Source organism: Merops nubicus, unplaced genomic scaffold, assembly GCF_000691845.1.
Source record: "Merops nubicus isolate BGI_N331 unplaced genomic scaffold, ASM69184v1 scaffold3527, whole genome shotgun sequence".
Classification (NCBI taxonomy): domain Eukaryota; kingdom Metazoa; phylum Chordata; class Aves; order Coraciiformes; family Meropidae; genus Merops; species Merops nubicus.
The window spans coordinates 20,335-22,120 of record NW_008620805.1 but is presented as its reverse complement, the minus strand read 5'-3'; the positions used below and the strand labels follow the sequence as shown (position 1 = coordinate 22,120).

General features: G+C 41.4%; 1 protein-coding gene across 1 annotated transcript in view; it reads right to left on the bottom strand.

Annotated features, from left to right (window-relative positions):
- Positions 1 to 1,786, bottom strand: part of LOC103776689 (cadherin EGF LAG seven-pass G-type receptor 1-like) — a gene marked incomplete at both ends in the record, with an annotated part of 44,424 nt that overhangs the window by 28,680 nt on the left and 13,958 nt on the right. Inside the window, 2 exon segments of the mRNA XM_008944211.1 lie at positions 1,044 to 1,145; positions 1,448 to 1,479. Of these exon segments, the coding sequence (XP_008942459.1) occupies positions 1,044 to 1,145; positions 1,448 to 1,479 (134 nt within the window).

The window sequence follows — 1,786 nt, the reverse complement described above, 5'->3', positions numbered from 1 at the left end:
TTTTTAATGTCTTGTAAAATTAACTAAAAATGTGCAGTTCCTGTAAGTACTCTTGCCTGCTAGCCTGTTTGCTAGGAGAGACACTGGGGGCAATCACAAGAACAGTGCAGAAAACTTCTTTTAATTCAACTTCATACTGTTTAATAATGTAAATATTCTTTACTTTAAAAAAATTATAATCAACTCTATCTCCTAAAATTCTCAGAACAGAACCTTGGTTGACCACAAATCTTCTGCACACCTACAAGTAATGCTGTGCCCCCAGTAATATTTGGGGAACTCTCAAAACTATTTATAACTCACTGAGCCTAAGGAGTGCTTGCAGCAGAGAGCTACCAGGCCCAGGAATGACACAGAGGTTTAATTTCCCACAAAACAGCCTTCAGAAAAGACTGTGAACTCCCATTTTCAAAAAGATGATAAATGTTTTCAGGGACACGCATGAAAAAGTAGATTATCATTTCCTTTCTCTACTAACCAGCACAGCTCATGTGCTTTAGAAAATGCATTGTTCAGTTGTCTGACTCACGGGTTAGAGAAAAGATGTTAGGTGGAAATACATGAGTTCTGTTATAACTCCTGGCTTTATTAGCCTGCAATGCTAGTAAAGCAATCATCATGTAAATGATTTTCCTCATTTTATCTTTGCACAGAGCAGATGTATCATTAAAGAACATCTACAAGTCACTAGAGATTGTTACACAGAAATCAGAATTGAAATGAAGAGTTAGAATTCCTTCATAAACAGAAAATAAAAATTAGACCATGTTTTTTTGAAAATACAGATACAGAATTTCTGTTCCTTACATGTGTTTATCTGCTGCACTTTTGTATTATTTATTGCTATACCAAATCTATTTTAACAGTTCTTGAGTTTCAACTAGGTAAGCTTTTCTGCTTGTGATATGCATAAGCTATGCTGTAATCTCTAGACTCTGTGAATTAATGCCTTTCCCTAGGTATATTTTTTTTCCTTTTTTTTTTTTCCCTTCAGACAGGCATGTATAAGATAAAGTAGTTAATGTTTTACCCAAGGAACTTACCTACAGACCCCTTAGGACATGGCACAGCAGCTGGCTGACCAAACTTGGTCTGTGGCCACCAAATACCAGCCTCGAAAGCTTTGGGACAGCCATTATAAATTACTGAAAGCAGAAAAAGAAATAATGATGCAATTTTTCCTGACAAGATAAAAAAATCACACAAGGAGGTGTTTCAACATGCCTAAAGGACCTTCCTGTAATTCCCAAGCCCTGTCAGGATACCTGTCCTCTGCAATGCTTTCCAAGCTGTACCCCATCAGCTGCTCCTTATCCAACAGTGTGGGCAGACAGGTACAGCCAGAGGAGAGCTCAGGATGATTACGGGGCTCTGGATTTTGGCTCTGCCTATCTCCACCTGCTCCTTTATTGTGGGAAAATGTTTCTCCTTCACTTCACCCACACGCTGTGGTGAGATGGCTGCTGCAGCAGCTTTGTGCTGATCACAGGAGGAGGGTGGGTAGGTGAGAGGAGAGGCAGGATGGGCAAGATGGGGAAGGAAGGCAGAGGGCAGGAGGTGCACGGCCCAGCTTCTGTGGGCAGAAGGGGCAAGGGCTCCTGCCTTCCTCTTCAGCTGCAGCACAGCAATACAGCGACACACCGGCAGATAAACCCAGGTAAAACTGAGAGTAGTGTTTTCTCTCCCCCCCAAAACCTGCTGTATTGCCATTTGATAGAAACTGAAGAAATAGCAACTTTCCTCTTCTTCCTCAGCCCCGTAAGTCATGCTGGCACAGGCTCAGGTG